A 27,053-nucleotide genomic window follows, 5' to 3' on the forward strand; every position below is an offset into this window, starting at 1 on the left:
CTTTAGCATCAGTCCTTCTAATGAATATTTAGGACTGAGTTCCTTTAGGATGGACTGGTTGGATCTCCTTGCAGTCTAAAGGACTCTCAAGAGTCTTCTCCAACGCCACAGTTCAAAAGCATCAATTCTTCGGCACTCAGCATTCTTTATAGCCCAACTCTCACATCCACACGTGACTGCTGGAAAAACCATAGCTTTGACTAGATGGACCTTTGTTGGCAAAGTAATGTCTCTGGTTTTTAATATGCTGTCTAGGCTGGTCATAGCTTTTCTTCCAAGGAGCAAGTATCTTTTAATTTCATGGCTGCAGTCTCCATCTGCAGTGATTTTGGAGCCCCCCAAAACAAAGCCTCTGTTCCCATCATTTCCCCATCTATTTACCATGAAGTGATGGGACTGGATCTTAGTTCTTTGGAAGTCAACTTTTAAGCCAACTTTTTCACTCTCCTCTTTCACCTTCATCAAGAGGCTGTTTAGTTCTTTGCTTTCTGCCATAAGGGTGGTGTCATCTGCATATCTGAGGTTACTGATATTTATCCAGGCAATCCTGATTCCAGCTTGTACTTCATACAGCCTGACATTTTCCATGATGAGGGCATATCAGCTATTAAACTGATAACTGATACTACACTTGATCTTAGCCAAAAGACAGGGAAGCAATGAAAGTTCTTTTATGCAAAAGAAAGTCAGCCTCATTTACTCACCGCATATTTAATACTTGTAGAATTGATCAGCTTCCATGTACCACTTGCCTTATTTTATGTACTTTGTCAGATTTACCATGGACTAATGTTTGGGCAGGAAATGACAAATCTAAAGCACGGGACTTCCCTGGTAGTAGAGTGGATAAGAATCTGTCTGCAACGCAGGGGACACGGGTTCACTCCCTGGTCCAGGAAGATCTCACATGCTACAGAGCAACTAAGCCCTTGTGTCACAAATACTGAACCTATGTGCTGCAACTACTGAAGCCCATGCACCTAGAGCCTGTAATTCCCAACGAGAGAAGCCACTACAATGAGAAGTCTGTACCTGCAATGAAGAGCAGCCCTCTCTTGCTGCAACTAGAGAAAGCCCATGTGCAGCAATGAAGACCCAGTGAAACAACAACAACAACAAAAATCTAAAGCACAAGTTTGCTCAGAAGGGACATGCTCTCCGAGTCCACCACACACACTTCCCCCTTTGATCTAGGTTGATTTATCTCCCTTCCGATGCTTTTTCTTTCTGGGCCATCCCAAACAAGGTAACAGGGGCACTGAGTTTATTGCCAGCTGAAATGGGAGAGAGGCAGAATTGGGCACCTTCTACCTAAACAGACATTTCTCCAAAGACATTCAGATGGCCAAGAGATACATGAAAAGATGCTCAAATCACTAATTGTTGTTTAGTCTCTAAATTGTGTCCGACTCTTTTGTGACCCTGTGGACTGTAGCCTGCCAGGCTCCTCCGTACATGGGATTTGCCAGGCAAATACTGGAGTGGGTTGCCACTTCTTTCTCCAGGGGATCTTCCTGACCCAGGGGTCTGAACCTGTGTCTTATGCACTGGCAGGCAGATTCTTTACCATCACCAGGAAAGCCCCACTAGTTATTAGAGAAATGCAAATCAAAGCTGCAATAAGGTGTTGCCTCACTTTGGTCAGAATGGCCATCATCAAAAAACATACAAACAATAAATGCTGGAGAGGAAGTGGAGGAAGGGGAACCCGCACACACTTCTGGTGGGAATGTAAGCTGATAAAGCCACTGTGAGAGCAGTATGGAGGTTCCTTAAAAAACTAAAACTAGAACTACCATATGACCCGGCAATCTCACTACTGGGCATATACCCTGAGAAAACCATAATTCAAAAGGGCACACGTACACCAATGTTTATTGCAGCACTATTTACAATAGCCAGGGCATGGAAACAGCCTAAATGTCCAAAGATAGATGAATGGAAAAGACGACATGGTACATATATACAATGGATATTACTCAGCCATAAAAAGGAACAAAATTGGTTCATTTGTAGAGACGTGGATGGACCTAGAGTCTATCATACAGAGTGAAGTAAATCAGAAAGAAAAAAACAAATATCACATGTTAACGCACGTATGTGGAATCTAGAAAAATGGTACTGATGAATTTATTTCCAGGGCAGAATTAGAGATGCGGATGCAGAGAATGGACATGTGGGCACAGGGGGCGAAGGGGGAAAATTTGGAGATTAGGACTGACATATATATGCTTCCAGGGAAGATACCCTGGAGGAGGGCATGGCAACCCACTCCAGGATTCTTGCCTAAGGAGCCTGGCGGGCTATAGTCCACTGGGTCGCAAAGAGTTGGACACGACTGAAGTGACGTAACACATATACACTTCCACGTGTGAAAGAGAGAGCTCTGGGAACCCACTGGAAAACGCAGGAAGCTCAGGCTTCATGCTCCGGGATGACCTAGCGAGGTGGGCAGGAGGGGATGTGTGTATGTGGTTGACTCACTTTGTTGTACAGCAGAAACCAACACGATATTGTAAAGGAATCATATTTCAATGAAAACGAGTTTTAAAATGGGAAGTGGGCAGCTTCTGACCTGGCAGCCGCTGCTCCTCCACATGCTGCTGAGGCTGTCCCAGAAGTAACACTGAGTGACGGCCGTGACCGCTGAGAACAGGCTGGGTGTCTGCCGGGCGCCCTCCTTGCTTCTATCCAGCACGGCTGTTATGTAGTAGGTGCCGACCCCGTACCGCAGCTTCTCTGGCGTCAGCACCCATGTGTATTCTTCATCTGAGGACAAACGAGAGTGCTTAGCTGCCTTTCAAAGGGGACAGAAAAATACCATCAGAACCTTTCTTCAGAACAGTCTATTGTTATTGTTTTACAAGTGGGGAAATGAGAAGCCTAGCGTCACAGATGGTTTTAAAGAAAATGACTGGTGATATGATCTGGGGTTCTGGATGACTTCTGTTCCATTTAAAAAAAAAAATCAAATCATATGCTTTTGATAAATGAAGATTTCAGTCTAAGGAATTAGAATGTGTTTTCGAAAAACGAAATAATCACACATCAAAATGAGTAGCTAGAAGACCGAGGTAACAAGAGAAACCCAAGGGCGACACGGGGGCAGGCCCAGGGCAGCTCCAGTTCCCGGTCTGCGCACTGGAGGCTGGGTTCAGGCCCGGCTCTGTCGCCAGGTGGCTGCTAAGGGCTAAGGCAGGTCACCCAGTCAACCTAGTTTTCTCATCTTTCAAACACGAAATCTGGACCGAAGGATCTCCAAGATCCCTTCCAGTTTCAGAGGACATGATATTACTGCCAACATCAGCAAGGAGGACAGAGTACATGCTCGGAATCAGGAAAGAGCCTGCCGGTGACGCAGGCACAACTTGTAGCTGGCCATCCAGCAGTGAGAGGTGCTGGCTCAGCAGCCCTGTTTAACAGGAAGAGTCACCTGAAAAGTGATTACAAAAGTGCTGGTAAAACTGGTGAAATCCGAGAAAGATCAATGCACTGGGTCAGTGTCGCTTCCTGGTTGTGACACTGAACTGGAGTTCTGTGAGGCGTAATCATTAGGGGAAAGTGGGCGGGAGGCACGTAAGATCTCTGGGTTTTACTTTTCATAACTGAATGTGAATGATCTCAGTTGCATTTTGTTATCTCAAAATAAAAAGTTAAAAAAAAAAAGAACAACATGCGTTCTAAAGTTTCTGACATCTGGTTGGGGCTTACCTTTCTGCGACACCTTCTCCTTCGGCAGGGAGAAGTTCAGGTGGAAGTGGGTGTGGTTGGGCTGGCGCTGGAAGCCCAGGTAGAGCGTCAGTGACAGGGGGCCTTCAGGCTCTACGCAGACTATCAGGGACTTCTCCAGGGAGGTGACGTTCACCGTGATAGTAAAATGGTCTGTGCTCACATTGAGGCTGGTGGGGTGGGTTTCCATGCTCGCATTTCTCCAGAGCATGATCTAGAATAGGAGAGCGTTCATTAATCTTCAAGTTTGAGGGTTCAGCCACGGCTGCTTTTCAGACTCCTCCTTCTTGATAATGGAATAGAACCTGCTAGGTCTTCCTCTGTGAATGCCGGCAGGTAACACAGTGCCAGGGATTAAAATTAAGTATACAGTCTTAGACCTAAAACACTTTCCCCTAAGTGTGAGGGAGATCTCTTTGTAGAAGTTCCTAAGTAATGATGTGAATAACAAAACAACGGCATGCCCATAAATCTAAAATGATTTCCTTCAGTTGCTGTGAATTTCCATCCTATTCTCCGGGAATTCCAATTTCCTTCTTTTTTATTCCCTAATAATCAAGTCATACCTCAATATCCTCCATTAAGTCATGGACTTGGAGTAATTTATGGTTAGAGCTTAGTAACACACTTCCGACGCTTCCAACAATCTGCTTCTTGTCAAAATCTCTGAAGGGATTGAAAGCTAGTCCTGTTACCTAGAGACAAGAACATTTCAGTTTCTTCAACTGCCCACATATTTATAAATAACACTCTTATAGGTAATAAGGGATCAGATATCAAAGTAAATGTCAGGATTTCCCCTTGCTAGCATTGGAAATGAAATATTTCTCATCATAACATTCTACAAGGAAGAATCAGCTAATGAAAGATGAGTCATTTGCTTGAGACCCTCGGAATTACTATTTTTGTTTCACCTCTGTACTTGGAGGATTCATTTTACTAGGAAGTAAGAATTCTGCTCTCCAGGATAAGGATACAATCTTACTTCTGTTTGTCAGGTGATTGCTGAAAGAAAATATGCTGACATGACTAGGTTGGTACATTGAATTGGTGATTAGAGATTTCCAGTTTTGTATAAAAACTGGAGAGTTCAGATCAGTTCAAATCATAACCCAAAAGCTTAGTGAAACCTAGAAGTCTGTTTAATGCTCCCAACCTCTAGCAGGGGTCATGTTTAAGAGGCCTCCATTCCTGCCAGCGTGAAACAGAAATTAGCACACGTGACTTTCTCTCATTCTGTCTGCTCAGCCTACACTTTCACCCAAGTGCCTACAGCCATCACATCCCACGTTCATTCTGATCGGAATCAATTTCATACTCACTTGGACATCAACTCCTGGATGTTTTTTCAAGAGCTCCTCCAGGGCAGACGCCGATGGAAAACCTAACCTTACGGGGGCTGGATCACCGAGGGTGTAAGAGCTCAGAGGCAACGTTGATATGTTTTGCCTAAAGAAGAAGTTGAATGGAAATCAATTGCCGTGTGTTCCCTAAAGATCCAAAGCCTAAAACGAAACTCCCCCCCACCCCCGTCCCTCCCTCCTGTTACCTGCTCAGCATCAGGACAGCAGTGGAAGAGGTCAGAGTCACCTCAGGCTCAGCACACCGATTCTGCTGCAGAAACGCCTCCTGGATCCTCCCAAGGCTAAGCAAGGACATTTTCAGTGTATTTTCTACCTGTGCTTAGAGAGGAACATCAATACCAAGTGACTCGAATAGCCTCAGTGTACTGTGTCAGTGAGACGACGGTTTGAGAGGGAGGAAAGGGGGACAGAGATCCTGACAGTGATAAAATGAAGGGTGCCAATCACTGGAAGGACCCATGGGGAGCACGTGCCATCTAGCTAAGGACGCATCATCCTCTGCATCAACTAAGAGAGCCACCCAGGGAACTATTTCTTTGCCCCACAATGTGAGCTGCCCGAGACCTGCTCATGAGGAATGTTTTCTAAAAAGTTTTTCTTCGCAATGAAATTACGCATAAAATCCACCCATTTAGAGTATATAATTCAGTGTTTTTTTTAGTATATTCACAGGGCTGTGCTACTATAACTATGATCTAATTTTAGAACATTTTCATCTTCCCTAAAATAAACCCAGAACCCAGTGGCAGCACTGTCCATTCTCCTATCCCCAGCCCCGACTCCCGCCCTCACTACTACTAGTAGTTACCTTTGTTCTTCAGTCACTAAGTCATGTCTGATTCTCTGCGACCCCATGGACTACAACACGCCAGGCTTCCCTGTCCTTCACTATCTCCCAGAGTTTGCTCAAACTCATGACTATTGAGTCAGTGATGCCAATGAACTATCTCATCCTCTGTAGCCCCTTTTTCCTCCTACCCTCAAGTACTTACCTTAGCAGGAGGTAACTACTAAACTACATTCTGTGTCAACAGACTTGCCTCTTCAGGACATTTCACATAAATGGAACTATGATTTTCTATGTTTGGCTGCTTTTACTTGGCAGTGTTTTCAAGGTCCATCCATGTTGTAGCTTGTATCAGTACTTCATTTTTGTTGTTGTTGTTGCTAGGTAATAGTCCATCAATAAGGACACACCACATTTTACTTATCCATTCATCAGACCACGGACACCTGCACTGTTTCCATTTTTTTTGGCTACCTGGCTATTTGAACAATGCTATGAACATGAGTGTACAAGTTTTTGTGTGGACCTATGAGGATACATACCAAGGAGTGGACCTACTAAGCCTCATGGTAATTCTCTTTTTAACATTTTGAGGAACTGTCAAACCGTTTTCCAAGGTGGCTGCATCATCATTTTACAATCCAACAACATATAAGTGTTCTAGTTTCTCTGCCTCCTTGCCAACACTTGTTATTGTCTGTCTGTCTGTCTGGATGTGAAATGGGATCTCACGGTGGTTTGATGTGCAGTTCCCTAGTGATGAGTGATGCTGAACATCTTTCTATGTGAATGGTAAAAATAATTTATTTAGTGGAATGTTTATTATATGCCAAACCCATTAGTGAACTCACTAGATTTCAGCACTAGGTATTCTTGGCTCAGTGGTGGGTGGAGAGAAAGACCTGGGAGCAGGCTTGATGGAGCAGTCTCCTGAGTGGTGCCTGTTTAGCTCAGCTTTCTAGAGGTCTAGGGAAAGGCCATGTTGACGCCTGATCTGTCAAGATGAAAATGTCTCTAAATGGAGTTGGCCACTGGCACACACTGTACCCACCTGCTCAACGCTATGCCCATGTCTTCGCTGACTTGTTTCACCAGCTTTCATCATGTTGTTAAGGGAGTGGAAGAGACAGATGGTCACAGGCGTTCTGGATCCGGGGTCACTGCTGTTCAGAAATGGGCTCTGCAGTAGCTGCTCATTCAGATCTGCAAGGGTATTGATGATCCTGACCTGGAATTTCAGAAGACACATACACATCTCTGCACTGTTTATGACCGCTTTAAATCTGGGTTCTCCTCATAAGGAGTTCTGTGTTCTTCACACACTTCCAATGCATTTTTTAAGAAGCAATATTACAACTTGGCAGGGAAGGAACATATATTGTTACACATTACCTACAGGAGGATGTGTGTTTCTGGTTATTCTAAGGAACCAACACAACCCTTTTCACTGTGATAAGCAGATCGAATATCTAATTAACAGTTAAGCTTAAAAAAAAAAAAAAGAAAAAAGAAATGCCAAGGAAAAGAGCAATGCTGGCAGAAATACCAAGGAGACTATTACTCTTTATTTAGGGCCTCCAAAGCACTGAAGATAGACTTAAAAGGGAGATCAAGGAGAATTTCTAAATGAAACAGAAAACACCAATTTTCCTTTCTGTGGATTGTTTGCAAGTAAAAAAAAAAGTCAACTAATAAGATGAAGCTGGCTGACAGATACTTAGTGAATATCCACTGCAGTTATAACAATTTTTGTTTTGAAATGTTATTTTCTAAGTTACATGTAGTAAAGACCTCTACAAAATAAAAAATGCAACAAAATTAAAAAGACATGTTGCTAAAATATCAGCAACATATATAACAAAAGTTAATATCAATATTAAAGCTCTCTTATTCTTAACAAATAAGAAAATAACCAAAAAACCTGAAGGGGAAAAATGAGTGAAGGACATACAGAAGCAATTCAGAGGACAAAAAAAAAAAAATGGCCAATAAATATATAAAATGATGTCTGACCTCTTTAGTGATAAATAAAATGCTTTTCTTTCTTTTCTAAGCCTTTGAAATTGGTAAAAGTGAGAGTGTGAGGACGTGGCTGGTGAGAATGTAAAATGGTGCCTTTTAGGAGGGTGATTTTGTCATTGATTAAAAATTTAAGAGTTCATCAATTCTGTTTCTCGCTCTCTATCCCAGAGGAATGTTTGCATAAGCACTCAAAGATGTAGGTACATGGATGTTCATGGATATGCTGTTTACAAGGGTAAACAAATGAAAAATATTCAAATGAGCATCAAGAATAGTGAGTTCATGTCTATATGCTGCTATGAAAAGATATCCATGGCAGAGTATTGAGTAAAAAAATTAAGAAGCAGAAAAATGTATATATTAATAATTTAACCCCATTTTTGTTAACACAAAATAGCAAAGCTGTGTATGTGTAGACAAAAGTCTGGAGGGTTACGCATAACAAATTACAAAGAATAACATCTAGAGAATGAGATTGGCAAGAAGGACCAAGATGGTGAAGGTTTCTATTTCTTAATGTTTTTGTTCTGATTTTTACGTAATAAGCACATACTATTTATGTAATTAAAAAGTCTAAATAAACCAACCCAGATTGCACCTATGTGCTTATAGCAGAATATTTGAAAATATAAGAAATGGAAAAAAGGAATTTAAAATTCTCACTAATCCTACTACCTTAATTTACTAACGTGTAAGAAGTAGCAAAGAGGCATGACTAGTTAAGGGGAAGTAACACTGGCAAAGGTGGCTGCCATAAATACAAATATCTCAGGGTTTTTGATGCCTGCTTCAAGGATGTCCGTCTCTATCTACCTCAAGAGGTGGATCTATTTTTGTCTCCCATGATTTCTCCTAACGGATGTATCAGAAAGGCAGTAACCTGATAAATAGACAAAAGAAAATAAACACAGCATATCTGAGAATGTCACCACTGATTATTTATAATCTTCCAGTTTGAAGGTATTTCAAATACCTGCTAATGTTTGAATCTCCACAAAATACTTTTATAATGTTAAATTCTGCACAGGACACAATTTCCCGATGATCTATTTTCTACTTTATTATTCTTTTTCTCTTTTTCATTTCCTCTTCTTCCCCCCCCCCCCCCAGCCAAGTCGCCCTCTGCTTACCTGAGCTGACTCGGAAAATCCTGGGATAAAGGCTGCCAGTCCCTCGAGGATCCCGCAAGCTTTCTGCAGTTTATTGTGAGTTCGCAAACCAAGAACTGCTTTGCTAAAGTTCCCTGTTATCTCATCTATGATCTATTGAAAACAAAGAGTTTTCTCAAAATTATTTACATAAAATTATTGCACTTTAGTAGTTTGAGCCATTGTTTTAACAAGAGTTGACTTTGGATAATAATACAAACTCTACGAATCAGACTCTCCATAACAGTTACTATTGATACTTTCACAAGCTGTTCTGCAAATAGATAGAATTTATTTTCACCTCTTTATACAGTAGAGAAAATGGATAACCAGGTTATACAATGACAGATCCAAGGATAAATGAAGCTGGAAATAAGACTTATAAGAATAAGCTAAAGTCTCATGCCATGATTAAAAGTGAAGCTCACACCTCCTGCTGCTGCTGCTAAGTCATGTCAGTCGTGTCCGACTGTGCGACCCCATAGATGGCAGCCCACTACCTAGAGTAATGCAAAAAAAAAAAAAAGCCCCAAAATGAACAAGTTGGACCTAATTAAACTTAAAAGTTCTTGCACAGCAAAGGAAACTAAACAAGGTGAAAAGACAACCCTCCAAATGGGAGAAAATAATAGCAAATGAAACAACTGACAAAGGATTGATTTCCAAAATATTCCAGCAGCTCATGCAACTCAATACCAGAAAAACAAACCCAATCAAAAAGTGGGCAAAAGACCTAAACAGACATTTATCCAAAGATGACATACAATTGGCTAATAAACACAGAGAAGATGCTCAAAATCACTCATTATTAAAGAAATGTAAATCGAAACTACAACGAGATACCACCTCACACTGGTCAGAACAGCCATCACCGAAAAATCTGCAAACGCTGGAGCGGCTATGAAGAAAAGGGAACCCTCTTGCACTGTTGGTGGAAGCGTAAACTGATACAGCCACTATGGAAGACAGTCTGGAGATTCCTTAAAGAAAACTAGAATAAAACTACCAAATGACCCAATAATCTCACCTGTGGATATACCCTGAGAAAACCAGAACTTAAAAAGACACATGTACCCCAAAATTCATCGCAGCACTATTTACAACAGCAAGGACAGGGAAACCACCGAGATGTTCGCTGACAGACGGATGGATAAAGCAGGCGGTGCATATACACAATGGAACACTGTGCTTAGTCGCTCAATCGTGTCTGGCTTTTTGGGACCTCATGGACTGTAGCCCATCAGGCTCCTCTGTCCATAGAATTTTCCAGGCAAGAATACTGGAGTGGGTTGCCATTTCTTCCCTACCCAGGAATTGAACTGGGATCTTTGGCATTGCTGGTGCATTCTTTACCAGCTGAGCTACCAGAGAAGTTACCACAATGGAGTATTACTCAGCCATAAAAAGGAATGAATTTGAATCAGTGCTAATGAGGTGGATGAACCTAGAGCCTATTATACGGAGTGAAGTAAGTCAGAAAGAGAAAAACAAACATCGTATATTAACGCATGTATATGGAATCTAGAAAGATGGTACAGATGAACCTATTCACAGGGCAGGAATAGAGAGCAGACTTGTGGACACGGGGAGGAGGGGAAGGAGAGGGTGGGACAAATGGAGAGAGCAGCATGGAAACATATACACTGCTGCTGCTACTGCTAAGTCACTTCAGTCGTGTCCGACTCTGTGCGACCCCATCCCTGGGATTCTCCAGGCAAGAACACTGGAGTGGGTTGCCATTTCCTTCTCCAATGCATACAAGTGAAAAGTGAAAGTGAAGTCGCTCAGCCGTGTCTGACTCTTCGCGACCCCATGGACTGCAGCCCACCAGGCTCCTCCGTCCATGGGATTTTCCAGGCAAGAGTACTGGAGTGGGGTGCCATTGCCTTCTCCAACAGATACACTACCATGTGTAAAAGAGATAGACAGAGGGAATTTGCTGTAGGACCCAGGAAACTCAAACAGGGGCTCTGTGACAACACAGAGGGGTGGGATGGGATGGAAGGTGGGAGGGAGGTTCAAAACAGAGGGGACACATGTGTACGTATGGTTGATACACGTTGATGTAAGGCAGAAACCAACACAATACTGTAAAATAATTATCCTGTAGTTAAAAGTAAGTTTTAACAAGAAAGGGTCACATGGAAATAAAAACTAACTCTTCTGGGACTTCCTTGGTAATTCAGTGGTTAAGACTCCATGCTCCCAATGCAGGGGCACAGAACTGATCCCTGGTCAAGGAACTAAGATGCACACTGCATGGTGCAGCCAAAACAAAACGAAACCCAGTCTTTTCTATTCGGAAGTATATTTAATCTTTCCGGTTTCCCACCCTGCTTATTTCCCTCAATTCAAGAGTTCATGTTCGAGAAGGTAGTACCTGAAATACCACTTGGCAGGAGGTGGAGGCAGAAAACCTCTCTGAGAAAACAAACCCAGAGCACCAGACCTGCCCCAAGCCTTAAGAGGTCATTGCTTTCAAACTGGAAGTCCAACCCTGAGAAAATCTCTCTTTACACCAATGACTTGGTCCAATTACCAGAGAATACTCCACTTAACAGCTGAATTCAATCACATTCAGTAAATCTTTATTAAATGCCTACTGTGTGCTGCCAGACTCAGGAGTTACAGTACTTCCAGTCAGCTGTGGTCCTACCCTCATAGACCACACGACTGAACAGGGGTCAGGAGGATCCCCTGGAGAAGGAAAGGGCAACCCACTCCAGTATTCTTGCCTGGAGAATTCCATGGACAGAGGAGCCTGGTGGGCTACAGTCCATGGGGTCGCAAAGAGTCAGATATCACTGAGCGCCTAACACTTTCACTTTGTTATCTGCACTCCTACATACTTGGCTATTATATCTTTTTTCTTTATCTAAATTGCTAACTGAATGTTACTGATCTGTAAAAGTACAATTAGCTTTGGTATAGTAACCTGGTATTCAGCAACGCTACTAAATTCTCTCAATAGTTATAGTCATTTATTTGTAGACTCCTGGAGAGTCTACACTTCAGATTTTCCTTTGTTTAAAGAAAACAAGTCTAAAAAAAAAAAGAAAAGAAGAAAAGAAAACAAGTCTGTTGAAATGACTGTAGGTCGGTTTCTCCCCAGGGGAACACAATGCCAGCAGAGACAATAGTGAACATCTAGCTTCATGAATGCAGATTCAGAGTAAACAGGATTCCTCTTTAGCAGGGAAATGTTCGCATGTAAGTAGAGCTTGTGTTTAAAAAAAAGATGGGTAGAAGCAGGATAATTTTCTTCGGTCAAAATTATCATGATGTCTTTGCTTTATCTTAAAGTTTGGGGCAAAGGGGGAAGAAAGACGGTGAGGAGATGTCACAAGGGTTTGCTGCTGCTGAAAAAGTGGGGCAGGTGAATAAGGCTCCCTCCTCGCCTGAAGCACTAAATAGAATATCATTAAATAATAAGACATTAAATCCTGAAGTGGGTATAAAACCCATTGTGGAATACTTCCATAGACTTGCTTAGCTCTGAATTGGGATACAGGCTTGTCCGTTAGGAGAGGAACTCTTTTCCCTTCTTCCCTTCCAGGTTCTTCAGCTGGGCTAATAATTAAGCCAACATAAAACCAATTGACAGGAGAGAAACAAATGTAATTACGTATGTACGGGAGTCTCAAAGATGGGAGTTTCACAGACAGGCCTCTGAGGTTTAGATGCCATCCTGAGCTAAGGAGAAGGGGCCAGGGGTCTGGGACTTCGGAGTGGAGGAAGACACTCACAGAAAGATGGGAAGAGGAAAGGTCTGGTAAATGCATGCTTGTCACGCCATGCAGAGAAGTGTTTCTAATGTCAGAAAATTTATCGTGGTAACATTAATAGCTCTCTTCCTGGTTTGAGTTCCTAATCTAATTTCTTTCAGGCAGTGAGAGTCTGTTGGGCCTTAACTGTCTTCAGCTTGAAATAATCCAGGTTGCTACAGTGGCACATTTTGGGGCAGCGTGCCCTGAACCCCATCATTGTCAGGCGTTCCTACGTTCTGCTCAGGGGTGAAGGGTGAAAACAGCTCCTTCCTAGTAGCATATTCTTGAAACATCACCATATAGAAGGAGAGGGTAAAAAAGGGCTCTTTCAGGGTCACAAGGGTACCTGGCTGTGATTTCAATTTTCCACACTTACCTGGTCAGATGCATTCTGTAAGGATACTTGTGGATGACTGGTGAAGACACTTGGGTGTGAGTCCTCTTTGGGGCCTGAAGTTCTTCCTGCCGGAGCTTTTCCAGCACGTGTTGCAGATCCAGGCCCGGGCAGCCCTGGTGTCAGAGGGAGAGGCTGGCTGGTAGGTGCAGGCGTGCCCGACACCCCCTGCGGTGTGACTTCAGGTGGCGCTGAAGGAAATGGGCTGAGGGGATGGCACAGAGTCTTGGACTAGAAGATGAAAATGCGCAAAGGAGAAGGCTGAATATGATTTTCCTAAATGATGAATAATTAAGGCAAGTGCTTCTAAAAGTGCTCTAGAATCCCCACGTCCTGTACGATATTAACAGGCATTTCTCTCAAAGAGATCCTGTGCAGTTGTGAGAAAGTGGCATACCGTACTATCCTCTTTAAGAGTCACAATTTATATTACTGTGAGAAAGTGGCATACCGTACTATCCTCTTTAAGAGTCACAATTTATATTACTGTGCTTACTGTCACTCATTCACTAAATTATAATTAAGCATCTCCTATATCCTAAGTAAAGTTCTGGGGAACCAAGGACACAGCAGTGAACAAAATGAGCCCAGTTCTTGCCTCATGGAGCCTCCATTTTCAGGGTGGTGACAGATACACACATTGTATTGGGTACTGAATCAAGTTAAAAAAACATTAAAAAAAAAAAAAGAAGATGATGAAGAGAAAGGGTGCTCGGCTGTCAGGAGAGGGTGTTTTTGCTGATGGTTGAATGAAGCGGGGAGAGAAAGCTCTGCCAACACACTGGAGGAGGACAGCTGAGGGGTGCAAAGGTCCTGAGGCTACAGCTTGCTGGCTTTGAGGTACGAGGAGGAGGCTAGATGAGCAGAAGTGGGAACCGGGGTGATCAGGAAGATCCTGGGGGTGGGGTGAGGACAGCACTGGCGTCAGGCAACTGACAACAGTGTGATTTCACTCAGTCTGAGAGGGGAAGACGCCTGGGGCTTCAAGGAGCAGTGGCATGATCCGAGTCTGCTCTGAAGGACTCCTTGGACTGCTGGGTTGGGAACGGGCAGGAAGGGGCCAAGAGTAGAAGCAGGAGGTGGCGGATACACAGCTTAGATGGGAGATGACAGTGGCGTGGGCTGGGGTGTGATCGCGGTGCAGATGGTGAGGCCTGGGCACCTGAAAGGCCCAGAGAAGTCCTACAGGTATAAACCTTTGCTTGTTTTCCTTCTTTTAAGCAATGTTGGTTGTTATTTTACAGAACATCACTTGGGAGATGCTGCTTTAAAGGGTATTTATTTCATCCCTATTTTCCTTCTTCCATGCTGCTAGAAAACACATATTTTGCAGTTAATACTAGATCAAATAAATGTGTATTTATATTTAGACAATATAAATATGCAGGACACAGAGGCAAGGCTGAGATATTTCTTGAAGGTAAACTCGTTCGGCAGGGAGCGGGGGAGCTTTGCTGCATAGCTTGTGGGATCCCAGTTCCCCAACCAGGGTTCAAATCTGAGCTCCCTGCAGTAGAAGCACGGAGCCCTAACTACTGGACTGCCAGAGCAGTCCCTTGAAGGTGAAATTTTATAGATTATGCAGAGTTCCTAACATTGTTTTCCTTTCACTCAACTTTCTTTTTTCCTTAAAAAAAATTTTTTTTAATGTTATTGCACGGCACATATTTTGGTAAGATGCCACAAGTCCTTTCTGGGATGAAGCAGGGAATAAATCAACCAACCAACAAATAATTATACCAACATCAAAGCCAAAGAGGCTTTAAAATTTTCTTTAATAAAGTATCCACCAGACCTATTCTTTGCTGCACTTAAGTACCTTCCTTTCCTTCTTAGAAAACTACATCCAGAGCCCTCTATGAGACAGAGCAGAGTTCTGGCAGAACCCACCAAGAACGACAAAGGGAGCCATACTTCAAGATGTGCACCGTGGTGAAGTACTTACAATATTAGCCTGAGCAGGCTGGTGACATGTGTTTGAAAGATGAGTGTCTCCTACAGGAAAAAGAGAGTTGATTATGTTCAAGGGAAAGGCTTAGGATAGAAATATTTCTATTTTACTTGAGGATTATTTGTTTCTGAAAACACTGCAAATTGTTTTATGTAGGAAGCCAAAGTGCTCATTTCCCACTGTTGCTACGTCTGTAGATAAGCCAGATTCCTGGAGCAGAAGCATCACATTACTAATGTCTCATCCCTTCGCTTACTCTTCCAAGAACCAGATCCTCTGTATGAAAATATTAAATCAGATCAATCATTAAGTTGCCAGAATATAAATATTACTGCAGAAATATCTGCCTCATAATTTTACCAAAAAAGAGCTCTTATTCAATAAATCAGGGCGTATTTCTGACTATAGGAAATAATCATTTACAGCATTTTACTGGACCACCATTATTGTTTTTATTCTCTTTCCACATTTTTCCAGTAAGAAAACTGTGATTTGAAGGCAATATCCGGATATTACCATGTTTATTTGCTATGAACTTAAGTTGATTTCTTTCAAAGCATGAGTGTCTAGACCCATGCAAACTGACCTGACCACAGCAAGTCTACTTTGCCCTCTTTTCTTAGAGCATTCCCTTTGTTGTTCATAAGGCATGTACATTTAGCAGCAAATCCACTGCAGCTACTACTGCTGGGGCAGGACACAGTTCTGAGATGCTCTTTGGATCAGCTGCCCTGTTTTTCTATCAAGATGAACAGAAGGAAGAAAGACTGAAGAAACTGAATTCTGAGTCAAAGACCTGGGGTCTAGAGCTGGTTTGCCTTTTACTGTGACTTATGAGGAAGCCTTGAACAAATGACTTAATCTCTTAGCTTTCTCACCTGGAGAATGGATTTAATAATATCCAATGATGTGAAAGTTAAAGCAGTATATGCAGAGTTGAGAAAAACATCACCTCAGATTAGGGCCATTAGGCTGACAGCTTGCTGGGAACAGGAAACTGACCCAGAACATCAACTGCCGATCAGAGAAGGGGTTATGACCACGCAATAAAGCCAACAGGCTGCTAAACTTAAGAGTGATCCAATTTCTTAGTCTTAGACAGACGTCTTTTGACAGATCTTGCCTTAAGGGAAAAAAAAAAAACAAAGACTAAAAGGGAGCCTATGAATAGTACCTTAGAACCCGGAAACTGACTCCAAAGGACTCAGAGGAAATGACAGCTCTAAAAATCAACAGCAAAATCCAGAAAAATATTTCAGGAAGCTGTTTAACATCCTTGATTGAAACAAAGTCATTTTTGGGGGGCCATGCCACCAAACAGAAAGTCTTAAAGATAAACCAATTGAAAGTAACATGCATAAGAATGAGATTGGAAGAGAAATAAATGATATTAGAGGACTTAAAGAACACCAGAAATGCTACAGAAAGATTAAGATCCACATTGGAGGTAACGCAGAGCAGAACTAAGGTGGAAAAGGCAAATCAGTGGTACACAGGATAAGTGTGAGGAGTTCTTTCAGAATGCAACAGAAAGAGTGACAAATAGGAAACCATCTTTCCACTTAGAAGAATGACAGGAAAGATATGGAGGGTAGAAACCAGCAGGAGAGCACACAGTAACTGGTATTTCTCAGGGACTACACCAAAGCAAATGAAAGAGAGGGATAAATGGGTAGAACAGAATACAATTTTCTTAAACTGAGAAAGATGTATATATGCAACATCACATTCTAGGCAAAAATCAGTGAAAAGCAATCTGAATGCATGCTAAGAAAATTTCTGTAGTGCAAGAATTAAAAAATTCTACAAGCAATCTGATAGGAGAAAAAAAGGCTACGAGGAAAAAAGAGGGGTGGGTGGGTAGCTAGACTTAGCCTTTTCCACTATAGCATTAAATGCCAAAAAACAAGAGAACGATGTCCACAGAGTTTTGAGGGGAAGACTATGAGGAAAGAATTGTATCACATTCACTGCAGAGTGTGCTGGCTATTCTGTCTTCCCTTTCTTTAACAGGAACATGGTAGCCCAGCTAAGAACTATATTTCCCAGTCCTCCCTGCTCTGTGGTGCAGACATGTGATCAGGTTCTGGCCAATGGGATATGAGAAGAAGTAACAGGTGCAATTTCCAGACTATGCCCTTAAGAAGAAAAAAAAGATCAGCCTCCTGTCTCCTGCCTCTCAACTTTCTCTTCTCTCCTTCCTACCTGCTAGAAATGTGAACAAAGAGTTCAGGAAGAAAAAATAGCTTTTATAGACATGAGATGGATGCTACAAGTTGATGGCAGAACAAGGAAGCGCTTGGGTCCTGTAAACCAATGATCTAACCTTTCAGTCTTAAAGTTATTTCTCAGACTGTTATGTAAAAAAGAAATGAACGTCTGTTTTACTTAAGCTACCATTTTGGCCTCTGTTATAGCAATTGATCCTATGTTTTTAACTGCTAACATATGGCTCATTTCTGTTAAAGTAACAAGATCAGGCCCAAGATGGAGTCACTCACGCTAATACCCACATTAGCAAATGGCTCTCCCATGGAAGGCAGGCCATGGTCAACTAGTCAGCACCTGCCTGCCCAGCACAAGTTATATAACAGAGATTCAAGACTTCCTTTTGCTCCACATAGGGAAGCAACCCTGTTTTAACCAATCAGCAAATGCCCAGTATAATGCCCTTGCTCCTGCTCATTTCTGTCTATAAAAATCTCTCCCCTTGATCTAGCCTACTAGATCAATAAATTGTCTTGGGAAAATCTTCCTTTAACATTGGGAAAGATATACCCATCTGAATGCAGAGTTCCAAAGAATAGCAGGGATAGATAAGAAAGGCTTCCTAAGTGAACAATGCAGAGAAATAGAGAAAACAATAGAATGAGAAGGACTAAAGATCTCTTCAAGAAAATTAGAGATACCAAGGGAACATTTCATGCAAAGATGGGCACAATAAAGGACAGAAACAGTATGGACCTAACAGAAGCAGATGATATTAAGAAGAGGTGGCAAGAATATACAGAAGAACTATAGAAAAAAGATCTTAATAACCCAGATAACCATGATGCTGTGATCACTTACCTAGAGCCAGATATCCTGGAGTGTGAAGTCAAGTGGGCCTTAGAAACCATCACTATGAACAAAGCAGGTGGAGATGAGGGAACTCCAGCTGAGCTATTTCGAATCCTAAAAGATGCTGCTGTGAAAGCGCTGCACTCAATATGCCAGCAAAATTAGAAAACTCGGCAGTGGCCACAGGACTGGAAAAGCTCAGTTTTCATTCCAATCCCAAAGAAAGGTAATGCCAAAGATGTTCAAACTACCGCACAATTGCACTCATTTCACACGATAGCAAAGTAATGCTCAAAATTTTCCAAGTTAGCCTTCAACAGTACATGAACTGAGAACTCCCAGATGTTTAAGCTGAATTTAGAAAAGGCAAAGGAACCAGAGACCAAATTGACAACATCCACTGGATTATAGAAAAAGAGAATTGCAGAAAAACATCTACTTCTGCTTTATTGACTATGCTAAAGCTTTTGACTGTGTGGATCAGAACAAACTGTGGAAAATTCTTAAAGAGATGGGAATATCATACCACCTTACTAGTCTCCTGATAGATCTGTATGCAGGTCCAGAAGCAACAGTTAGAACCAGACATGAAATAACGGACCAGTTCAAAATTGGGAAAGGAGTACACCAAGGCTGTATATTGTCACCCTGCTTATTTAACTTACATGCAGAGTACATGATACTAAATGCCAGACTGGATGAAGCACAAGGTGGAATCAAGATTGCCAGGAGAAATATCAATAACCTCAGATACACAGACGACACCACCCTGAAGGCAGAAAGTGAAGAGGAACTAAAGAGCCTCTTGATGAAGGTGAAAGAAGAGAGTGAAAAATCTGGCTTAAAACTCAACATTCAAAAACCTAAAAGCATGGCATCTGGTCCCATCACATCGTGGCAAATAGATGGGAAAACAATGGAAACAGTGACAAATTATTTTTTTGGGCTCCCAAATCAGTGCAGATGGTGACTGCAGCCATGAAATTAAAAGACGCTTGCTTCTTGGAAGAAAAGCTATGACAAACCTAGAAAACATACTAAAAAGCAGAGACAATACTTTATCGACAAAGGTCTGTGTAGTCAAAGCTTCAGTAGTCATGTCTGGATGTGAGAGTTGGACCATAAAGAAGGCTGAGTGTCAAAGAATTGATGCTTTTGGACTGTGGTTCTGGAAAAGAGTCTTGAGATTCCCCTGGACTGCAAGGAGATCAAACCAGTCAATCCTAACAGAAATCACCCTGAATATTCATTGGAAGGACTGATGCTGAAACTGAAGCTCCCATCCTTTGACCACCTGATGCAAAGAGCTGACTCATTAGAAAACTCCCTGACACTGGGAAAGACTGAAGGCAGGAGAAGGGGACGACAGAGGACAAGATGGTTGGATGGCATCACTGACTCGATGGACATGAGTTGGAGTAAGCTCCAGGAGATGGTGAAGGATGGGGAAGCCTCCTGGCATGCTGCAGTCCATGGGGTCACAAACAACTGGACACGACTAAGCAACTGAACAACAACATTGGGAAGGGACAAGAAAAGCCCCTTTTGATTATTTACAAGTTTCTAGGTACCTCCACCAATAGCTCTTTTTTATTTTATTTCATTTATTTATATTAGTTGGAGGCTAATTACTTTACAATACACCAAGTTCTTTCATGAAAAAATAACTGGAATAGAAATGAGATGAAATTAATAACTAGAAGTGTGAAGTTATGGTACCAAGTCGTTGGTGACGAATACAAAACCAGTTAAAACAGAAATAAGTTCTAAAGGATTGTTGGCTATCTGGCTGTGATAAAAGCATGAAAAAACTATTCTTAAGAAAAGTTCTTGTCAATTACAAATTGGCAAATTGCCATCTGCCTCCACAAGGATTAAATCATGTGCTGCTGCAGCTGCTGATTTTCAACACCCACTGAAAGGAGTTCAGGATGGAGAGCAGAAATGAGGCACTCTGTGCTATGGGAAAAACTGGCAGATCTTCAGACAACTAGATATTTTTGGAAGCTGATTTTATGAGCCCAATTCTTATATCTCCTATTAAAAAAACACTAAAATCTTTCCTGGTGATGACTACTCTTGTTGCTAGCAGAAACCTTCTGCAAAAAAAAAATATATATATATATATATGCTTGATTGCATGTACTTCCCCTTCACCAAAATCACAAATACTGACCTCGCCCCCTACCTCTTTGATGCAGTTTCTTAGAACTATCTGAGATGCTGTCTCCTGGGCTATAGTCCTCATTTTGCCCCCAAGATAAACTAAACTTAAAACTTTCATGTTGTTCTTCTTTTAAAGTTGACATTGTATAATATATTTAATATGACTATAACTAGAATAAAATCCACAGTTATACTAACAAGATCTAGGGAGTGAGGGTTGGGGTAGGGGGAAATTAACCTGTACTATGTTCCTTTAACCAGATGAGAGTTCAAAGAGACTCTTTCATTCCTGAGTCTGACAATTAAAAACACATAGGTATAAGAATGTTGACACAACTTCTTGAAGATAAGGAATTGAAAGACTGTTGAAAAACAAAATTTCAATAACGGCAAAAGTGAAAGGAAGCATTAGAGCAAGACAACACAGAGCAAGGCAAGGAATGACGTCTGTTACAGAAAGCTGGGGCTTCCCTGGCGGCTCAGCGGTAAAGAATCCACCTGCCAACGCAGGAGACACCAGTTCGATCCCTACTTTGGGATCAAGGACCTGGGGTATGCCTCGAGGCAGCTAGGCCCCTGCTCCATGACTACTGAAGCTGCGCACCCTAGAGCCTGCGCTCCTTGACAAGAGAGGCCAGCGCGGTGAGAAGCCTACGCACCGCAGCTGGAGAGGAGGCCCCGCTCTCGGCAGCAGGAGAAAAGCCCGTGCAGCCACGAAGACGCAGCACAGCCAAAAACAACGGGGAAGAAAGGAGAAGATGACAACTGTGCTGTAAAAACACTCTCAGAGAAGTCACATGCATTTACATGAAACTCAGTAAAGTGACACAAAATTTTTTAAAGGCCCACACATCGAAAAAACACCAATCTCCTCTTTTCTCAATGAGGAGATTTTTTTTAAAGTTATTTTTGAGCAAATTTGATGATATAAACTTGAAGGGTATATGTGAAACATCAAATGTACACTTAATTAATAATTTAGTTTTACAAAGGAATAGTTAAAATCACTTTATACAAAATAGCACATAAATTTAGAGGCTTTGCTCCTCTGAAACTCATGTTTCAAGACATAGCTTTATCCAAACTTCTCAAATGCATCTTCAGCATCACTGCTTTAATTATACCCGGAAGAAATTTCAGAATTAAGTTTTCCAAAATATCTCATCTTTACTTCCGTCTAATTAGATCACTGCATTGTCCCCTAACTCACAAATACCCATTTACAAAGCATGCAGAAAAGTTGATTTTTACCTTTGCTCTTTAGAAATTTGTTCTCTCTAGATGAAAAAATGTCTCTACAAGAATACTCTCCTCCTCGTTTTTTAAAGAACACTTTCTAAATTGCTTTTTAAAAGGAATCTTAAGGGGCTAGTTGACAAGGACACCCAAGCCTTGAAGCTGTGAGCTCCTACCCCTAAGAATATTACTCGATCCACTTTAAATTTCTCTTTTTACCCGCTCTGTCAGGTTATCTCTGTAATCAGTCCACACTGATACTGATTGAGGTCACTGAATGAAACAGTATTTTTCAAAAATAAAAAATTGAGTAAACTGTGATTTGAAAGACTTTACAAGGATTTTAAGAAGACTTTTTTGATGGAGAACATTGTTGAGGGGAAAAAAAACTTATCTTTTATTTGGGCATACGTGAAAAGAGGATGGCCAAAGGAATACCAAGAAAACAGATTTATATAAAATGAAAAAAAAATAAAATGAAAGAAAGTCTTCAATCCTAAGATCAGACAAAATAGAATGTAAAGGATGTTTATTGAGTACCTTGCTATGATGACATATTTCAGCATTAATTCAGTCTTGTGCATCCATTAAGTCAGCAACTGATGTCACTACACATTACCTGAGGTCACTTTGCTTCTCGGTCTTATGACTTCTCTTTTTGTCCTCTTGGGCTTCCCACATGAATGAGAATTGTTTCCATTTCTTTCATAATTGGCATCTTGGTCTGAAAAGGCATCTATTTGGAGGCCAATGCAGAAGTTAACCTTTTGGATAAAACTCTAGCTGGAAGTCTATAAAATAATCACTACATGCAAGTATGTGATAATCAAGAAAAGACAAATTAAAGATAACTATCCTGCTGTTTTTCCAAAGAACAACAATGTAGAAATTCTGCAGTAAGTCTTTTGCTCTGGAACACAGTCACATCTCAATGGACGTGAATTTGAGCAAACTCAGGGAGATGGTGAAGGACAGAGGAGGCTGGCATACTGCAGTTCAAGAGGTCGCAAGGAGTTGGACATGACTTAGCAACTGAAGAACAACAGTCACATCCCCTTATACTATTCAACAGTTCAAAATGCACCAACTTGATCAACAGTAAGAAGAGGGAATTAAGTTCATTTTTAAGACGTTGCGTTCTAAACATAGGATTTTCCCTTGTATTCAATAATTCTCACTGTTAGAGACAGAAGTTGCTGGGAAGCAGCATTCTTGAACATGCCTCCCTTTGTATATTTGCTATTTCTTATCATGCTACTGACCACAGCTGGAGAAATCACGTAACCTTGTTGACTGCATCTCAGCTGAAATTCAGGATCGTGAACCATGAGGGGTCTGCCTTTGCCCTGCCTGGTAATCACAGTGTTTCCCTGGCCTATTCTCACTTCCACTGTCCTAAGGGGCCTCTCCCACGTCCTCCTCATTCTCTCCCCTCAAGCTTGTCATGCCCTGTTGTAAAACCTGACTTGTTTATCCTGTAGCCTCCCAATTCTGGGTTTTGATGATCATATTCCCGTGGTGCCATTTCACGTGTTCTTCAGTTCTCTTAATTTTTATAAACTGGTTGGCTCTAAAGGCTTAAGAAGATTCAAGTGTTACTTTTAAAAAAAATTTATTACAAATTCTACTTTTGATAAGAATACTCAGTAGGTGGTGTCAAGTACTTACTTTCTCGGGCCTCACATAATGTCTGTGTGTGTCTATCTTTATTAATCTGGCAGCCAATGCCAGGCATTGTTCTAATATCCTATATAATTTGTTATCTTCATCCTCATAACACTCCTTGGAAGGAAACTGGGCTGCACGGAGGCTGAGGCGCTTGCCCAGGGCGGGAGAAACAAGATGTGAACCCAGGGAACCTGGCTCTCGAGTGCAGTTTTTCCACTGCGGTGACATACTTCCTCTAGTTATCAGCACATAGACTCAGAATTTGCAGAACTGGCTTGGATAAACTGAATTCTTTTTGTCCAAGATTTCCTTCTGCAGAAACATTCTATGTTCTACAGCAGAAGTCTCTTGCAAGTACAAGGAAAATAATATTAGGAAACTCATTTTCACTCCAAAACCAAGAGTAGCCGAGAATGTATAAAAGCTCTCTTGGGAGACTGAAAAGTGGATGAATAATCACCATCATTTAGACTCTATTAGGGGGCTGCTTTTCCAATCCTGGAGATGGGTTGGGTAAAATATACTCTTGTGGTGATAAAAACAGTTCACAATTATAAGATGACTGCCAGTACTAGAGATGCAGTTTGTGAGAATGAAACATGTGAGCACTTGACTTCTGCAGAAACTAGGCTCACAACCTTGGCCTCATTAACAGCAGCATGCCATCATGGCAAAGGGACAAAAATATCACAAAGAGCTTGAAAGGGTGAAGAAGGAGAGGTTTGCTGCTAGAAATATGTAAATTTGAAATACTGGGTCCCTTCAATAGCCAGTATTTGAGAAAGGTGATCTTTTTTTTATTCTTATAATAGAAAAATATTGCAATGTCTGTTTTATGAAGCATCTATAGCTGCTGTACATTTTAATAAGAATGTATTTGGATTTTTTAACAAAGTGAAACAGAACTTTTACCTATACAGTCTAAGACATCATAAGCCCTCTGAGAATTCACCAAACTACAATATAAGTGCTTTATGTAACTACTACCATGAAGAACATTGCTCAATGTGAAAACCAAACCAAACCAAACCACACCACACCACCCCTTAAGTCTCACCTCCTACCTCTGAAGAAGCAAACCTTGAACTGATAACGGGTTCCCCTATAATCCACCATATTCTATGTTCCTCTTTTGCTTCTTGTTCTTCCCAGTAAAGGCCAGGTGCTGAAAGGACTGGGGGGTACACACTCTATCCAGGTCAAGAAATGAAGGGAACATCAAGGCACAACTCTGCCCAACGACCAGAGGGGTTGCAGGAGGAAGTCATTACGGTCCATCACTCACAGACTCTACCTAATACTCTCACACGCTCTCCTTATTCAGAGTCAGTTTCTAAGAATTAGGTCTTTGGCAGCATGTAGTTTCATCACTTACCAGCTTGGCAAATGAAGTAATGCTCCAGTGAGCAAGAGCCCTCTTTGGATAAGATCTGATTTTGACTTCTGGTCAGGTAGATGCATTTGGTGGGCTTGGTGGCCGGGCATGCTGTGACATCTGCTGCAGGGAGACCAGACCCAGATAAGCCTCATACTCAAAAGTCGAACAGTTAAAAAAAATAAACATGAACACCAAATTTTGCTAGCTTCCAGAAGATGGAAATTTAGGATTGCCCCCTGACACACACAAACTATAGACTGTTTTTTTTTCCCATATTATGTGTTATCACAAGGTTTAGTATTAATTTATCTAGACGTCAGTGAAGGTGTCCGATTCTTTGCAACCCCATGGACTGTAGCCCACCAGGCTCCTCTGTCCATGGGATTCTCCAGGCAAGAACATTGGAGTGGGTTGCCATTCCTTTCTCCAGGGGATCTTTCTGACCCAGGGATCGCACCTGGTCTCCTGCATTGCAGATAGATTCCTTACCATCTCAGCTACCAGGAAAGCCCCCAATGATGTAATAATGCCTTGAATTTTTCTCTAAGACCCTAAGATTATTGTGCCTAAGTTTGAAAATATCTGTGTAAGAAAGGCAACTGACAAATAATTTCTCTCCAAGCTTCTGTGTCAGGAAGCATGGGGCTGAGAATGATAAAGAGGTATTTACAAGGAAAAAAAAAGTAACCATTTCAGAATTTTGCACAATATCTTTAGTGAAATAGCAGGTAAGTTAACTTTTGATAGGTTCTGAGACAAAAAAAATCTCATCATTTTGTGACACAGACAAATGAAAGGCTGGAGCACAAAAGTGGAGACATTTCAGAACGATGGTAATGAAGTGACTGATTTCTCTGTACACAAAAGCAGAAGAGGTCACATTTCTTTCCTCCTCTCATCTCAGAGGAAAAGGAAGGAAGTTTCCTTCATGACCACTAAACCTCTGAGCCTCACCTGGGTGGTTTTTTCCTTGGTGTTTTTTCGGCAGTGTTAAATTTCCCCCGACCCACCACTTTGCTTTTTTCAGAAAGTCCCAGAGGAGATCTTGAACCTCCTGGTTCCAGGTGAAAGCAAGGTGTCCTCCCCCAGCATGACAGTGACGTTCTGCTCCCTCAAAGCTGCACGGAAAGCGGTTCAGCTGATAACAATTATTCCCTCCGCGTTGCTCCAGGCTGTGGAGCTCACTCCCTAAAACGAAACCTGTTGTGATGTATAACCAAAGCCAGGTTCTTCCTCTGAAGGACATTTTCTCTGCGAACTGTGAGCATGGCAAGTGTGGGGGCTCAGCAGCTGCCTGCTCCTTTAAATATATTCTTGGTGGGCTCATCTTATTTATTAGTGTTATTCTTTCAAAAATAGGGAGTCGTTTGTCAAGAAGACAAAAGGTTTTGTTTTAAGGATCCAGGTGGCGTTCCGACAGGCTGAAAGCAAATGCTAGGGATCAATAAAGCAATGGGTCCTCATAGCTGGGGCAGCACCACCTGTGTCTACACAACTGGCTATGCCTTTGCTTTGTAATACTGAAATAGCCCTTTATTTGCTAAATCAAACTTGTAAGAGCGCAGAGGGCGATGAACATCTAAGCCAGTGTTGCTAAAAATTTAGTTTTGTATTTTTTTAAAAAAGAAAACCATTCTTGCAGACCCCCTAGTATTGATTTAAATTATTGTATTATTTCTTAAATACATTTATACACAAATCTAAGCATAATCTCTGTCCTAAAGTTCTTACATAATCATAAAAGCCAGAGAGTAAATATTTGATGAAAGCATGAATACAAATTAAATATAAGCAAAATTGAAAGCCACTTAAATTCAAATTTTGCCAAACTAAATAGCCACTTATCAGATAAACATGGTTCTGGTCTACAACCGCACAGGTTCATTTGATTTTGTCATGCACACTGACTCCTGCTGTAGGGAAGAATCAATTCTCTCACCACTTTTCTTTAATTAACTTAATGAAAAACCTTTGTTCATAGAGCATGTCACCTGTAGTACATCTATCACTTATATACGCTAGCCAGTTCCTTTTCTTGGTACCAAAATGAGATCACAAATACAAATAAATATGGGCACAGAAATTGCCTGGAAGGTTTCAGTATGTTATCCAAATGGTCCACGTGATGCTTAGAGTACTTTAAAAATCACTGAGGAAGTGGACACCAAAATACAAAATTCTCTTAAGTATAGACCCCAAGAACACACCCCTCACTTTAAAAACACTGCAATAATCAAGTAATTGGTATAACAAAATATGGTACGGCCTCTACTGTAACTAAATCAGTTTATGTTTTAAATTAGAGGGAAAAAAGACAAAATAAGTGTAGTTAATACAGAAAGTTACAGGCTTCCTTGGTGGCGCAGTGGATAAGAATCTGCCT

General features: G+C 41.5%; 1 protein-coding gene and 1 pseudogene across 1 annotated transcript in view; both read right to left on the reverse strand.

Moving 5' to 3' along the window:
- The window catches only part of PKD1L3 (polycystin 1 like 3, transient receptor potential channel interacting), a 75,560-nt gene that overhangs the window by 47,217 nt on the left and 1,290 nt on the right, over nt 1-27,053 (reverse strand). The window contains exons 3-13 of the mRNA XM_070451884.1: nt 24,668-24,790; nt 22,244-22,360; nt 15,157-15,206; nt 13,194-13,442; nt 9,033-9,164; nt 6,932-7,108; nt 5,279-5,406; nt 5,052-5,178; nt 4,296-4,424; nt 3,712-3,943; nt 2,576-2,769 (exon numbers count right to left, since the gene is read on the reverse strand). Of these exons, the coding sequence (XP_070307985.1) occupies nt 2,576-2,769; nt 3,712-3,943; nt 4,296-4,424; nt 5,052-5,178; nt 5,279-5,406; nt 6,932-7,108; nt 9,033-9,164; nt 13,194-13,442; nt 15,157-15,206; nt 22,244-22,360; nt 24,668-24,790 (1,658 nt within the window). The remainder of the gene's footprint in view (nt 1-2,575; nt 2,770-3,711; nt 3,944-4,295; nt 4,425-5,051; nt 5,179-5,278; nt 5,407-6,931; nt 7,109-9,032; nt 9,165-13,193; nt 13,443-15,156; nt 15,207-22,243; nt 22,361-24,667; nt 24,791-27,053) is intronic.
- On the reverse strand, nt 560-661 carry LOC139030116 (U2 spliceosomal RNA; annotated as a pseudogene).

This window comes from Odocoileus virginianus, chromosome 20 (genome assembly GCF_023699985.2).
Source record: "Odocoileus virginianus isolate 20LAN1187 ecotype Illinois chromosome 20, Ovbor_1.2, whole genome shotgun sequence".
Classification (NCBI taxonomy): domain Eukaryota; kingdom Metazoa; phylum Chordata; class Mammalia; order Artiodactyla; family Cervidae; genus Odocoileus; species Odocoileus virginianus.